The 2500-nt window shown below is 50.6% G+C and overlaps 1 protein-coding gene across 1 annotated transcript in view; it reads right to left on the bottom strand.

Annotated features, from left to right (window-relative positions):
- ptprsa (protein tyrosine phosphatase receptor type Sa) overlaps positions 1-2500 on the bottom strand; it is a 237997-nt gene that overhangs the window by 32169 nt on the left and 203328 nt on the right. Inside the window, 1 exon segment of the mRNA XM_048252918.1 lies at positions 14-61. Within this exon segment, the coding sequence (XP_048108875.1) occupies positions 14-61 (48 nt within the window).

The raw sequence follows: 2500 nt of genomic DNA, 5'->3' as shown, positions 1-2500 counted from the left end.
AGTGAGGACTAACTTTCACAGTCAAAACCTCCTTCACTTAGTGGGCTGCTCAGACCAGAATCTGTGGAGAACAGACACAGGGAGACACAGAGCAGAACAGAACAGAAGAGAAGAGAGTTGGTTTATGAGTGTGATCACGGGGCCCGACCCGCCTGAAACAGACACACACACATGAGATGGATCAAAAGGACACAGTCAGAACCACACAGATGAATGAGGACACATATCCCCTGTTCCGCACTGAGGTGAACCCCAGCGCACCGCTCACTGTGACAAACACAAAGTTCCTGTTCCTGTTCCAGGAATTTTGAGCAGGCAGTGGAGCAGCCTTCCCTGGTCCTGAGGCTGAGTTGGATCAGAAGAGCTGGAGCGCTGACAGGCGGGAGACTAGGCCACACATCTGCCACTCTCTCAACCTGTCCCAACACTCGGAAGCAGCCAATCAGAGATGCCCTGGCACGCTTTGACCCGCCCACCCGCCACCCATGGACCAATCAGCCCAGCCGCATTCAGAACCTCCACAAACATCCCTCCATGTCAGCAGCAAGAGGGAACAGACAGAGGCAGACAGAGAGAGAGAGAGACAGAGAGAGAGAGAGAGAAAGATAGAGAGAGGGAGGGAGACAGAGAGAGCTAGAGAGAGCGAGAGAAGACACACAACACACACACTCAGTAAAATAGAGCCCTCACTTGTCTTTCATCCCTCGCTTCAGAAATCCACAGCTGCCCCTTCAAACCAGCACATACTCCCTCTGCATGGCCATGGAATCAAAAACACACACACACACACACACACACACACACACACACACACACACACACACACACACACACACACACACACCCTGTGCATGCACTATTATGGGTAATGCTGTTATTGTCCTAATGAATGTGTTTATCTAAATGGATGTTTGTACTGTCCATGTCCTGGCAGCACAAGCCACGTCAATAAAGCTTTTAGAAAGTGAAATGGGAAAGTGGGAAAGAAACGAGAGAGTGATGGGGAGACTTAAAACTCAGCACTAGATGGAGAGGGAGAGAGAGAAGGAGGGAGGGATGGAGGGATGGAGAGAGTGAGAGAGGAAGAGAAAGAGAAACATAAATGGAGAGAGAGAGGGAGAGAGGAGTGATGACGAGGGTCTGAGGCAGTAAGGAACAGCGGGCTATGCTACTCTCCAGGAAAAGAGGCAGCGTGTGTGTGTGTGTGTGTGTGTGTGTGTGTGTGTGTGTGGGAGAGTCTTGTCTTTGTGAAGAAAATTGAAAATTACATGAAACAATCGGTGTGCTAATGAGGAAGGCAGGGTGAGGAGCACCAACAGAGAGCAATCACACACACACACACACACACACACACACACACACACACACACACACACACACACACACAGACCAGCTACAAATCATCTGTCTAAAGACGCCATTCGTCAGACTGCTGGGGGTTTCTCTGTGTGTGTGTGTGTGTGTGTGTGTGTGTGTGTGTGTGTGTGTTTCCCCAGGAGCCCCAACCAACTGCTGCAGCTGACTAACTAACTAGTGTGGAACGTGAGGAGGAGGAGAGGAGAAGAGAGGAGGAGAGAGGAGAGGAGAGGAGAAGAGAGGAGGAGAGAGGAGAGGAGAAGAGAGGAGAGGAAAGGAGAAGGGAGGAGAGAAGAAGAGAGGAGAAGAGAGGAGAAGAGAGGAGAGGAGAAGAGAGGAGAAGAGAGGAGAGAGCATTTGTAACAGTGGAGTGGCAGTGGAGAAGCATAGGAGAGAAAAGAGGAGAGACAGAGAGAGAGATGAAGAGGAGAGAGAGAGAGGCAGAAGAGACAGAGAGAGGGAGGAGAGGAGAGACAGAGAGAGATGATGAGGAGAGAGAGAGAGACAGAAGAGACAGAGAGAGATAGAGGAGAGGAGAGACAGAAGAGACAGAGAGAGATGAAGGAGAAGAGAGACAGAGAGATGGAGAGGCTTGTGGCTCATTAGCCAGTCAATGTTGTCTGGAGGAGAGCAGCTCTGCTCACAGCTTAAGATGTGATAATGAACTCCACGCTAGCTCTCTGCTCCACAAGGACCCAGCAGCATTATTACCGCCTGTGCACACACACACTCACACACACACTTTTTTTCGGCGTTCCATGGGTTTCATAAAGAATACAAAGCCATGTAAGCCATCTTACACTCCCCTCTGTGTCTTCACAGTACACACACACACACACACACACACACGCACACACAGACAGTGCTAATGAAGTCTTGTTGGAGTGTGTGGCCTCCGCCATTGTGAGCGGCTGGCTGCGTGATGCAGCTGTCCTAGCACTGTGAGAGCAAATGGGAATGGATGGGTCCTGTAGGCTATGTGTGTGTGTGTGTGTGTGTGTGTGTGTGTGTGTGTGTGTGTGTGTGTGTGTGTGTGTGAGTAAATGGGAGTAGATGTGTCCTGTAGGCTGCCCGGCCCAATTAAGTGGAGCACTTGTGACGACTCCATCAGCTAATGGCAGCCATTGTTCATACCAGACCACTG

The sequence above is a fragment of the Alosa alosa genome, chromosome 9, assembly GCF_017589495.1.
Source record: "Alosa alosa isolate M-15738 ecotype Scorff River chromosome 9, AALO_Geno_1.1, whole genome shotgun sequence".
In the NCBI taxonomy this organism is placed as follows: domain Eukaryota; kingdom Metazoa; phylum Chordata; class Actinopteri; order Clupeiformes; family Clupeidae; genus Alosa; species Alosa alosa.
Note: the sequence above shows the minus strand (reverse complement) of the source record. Positions and strands in the feature narration are given on the sequence as shown.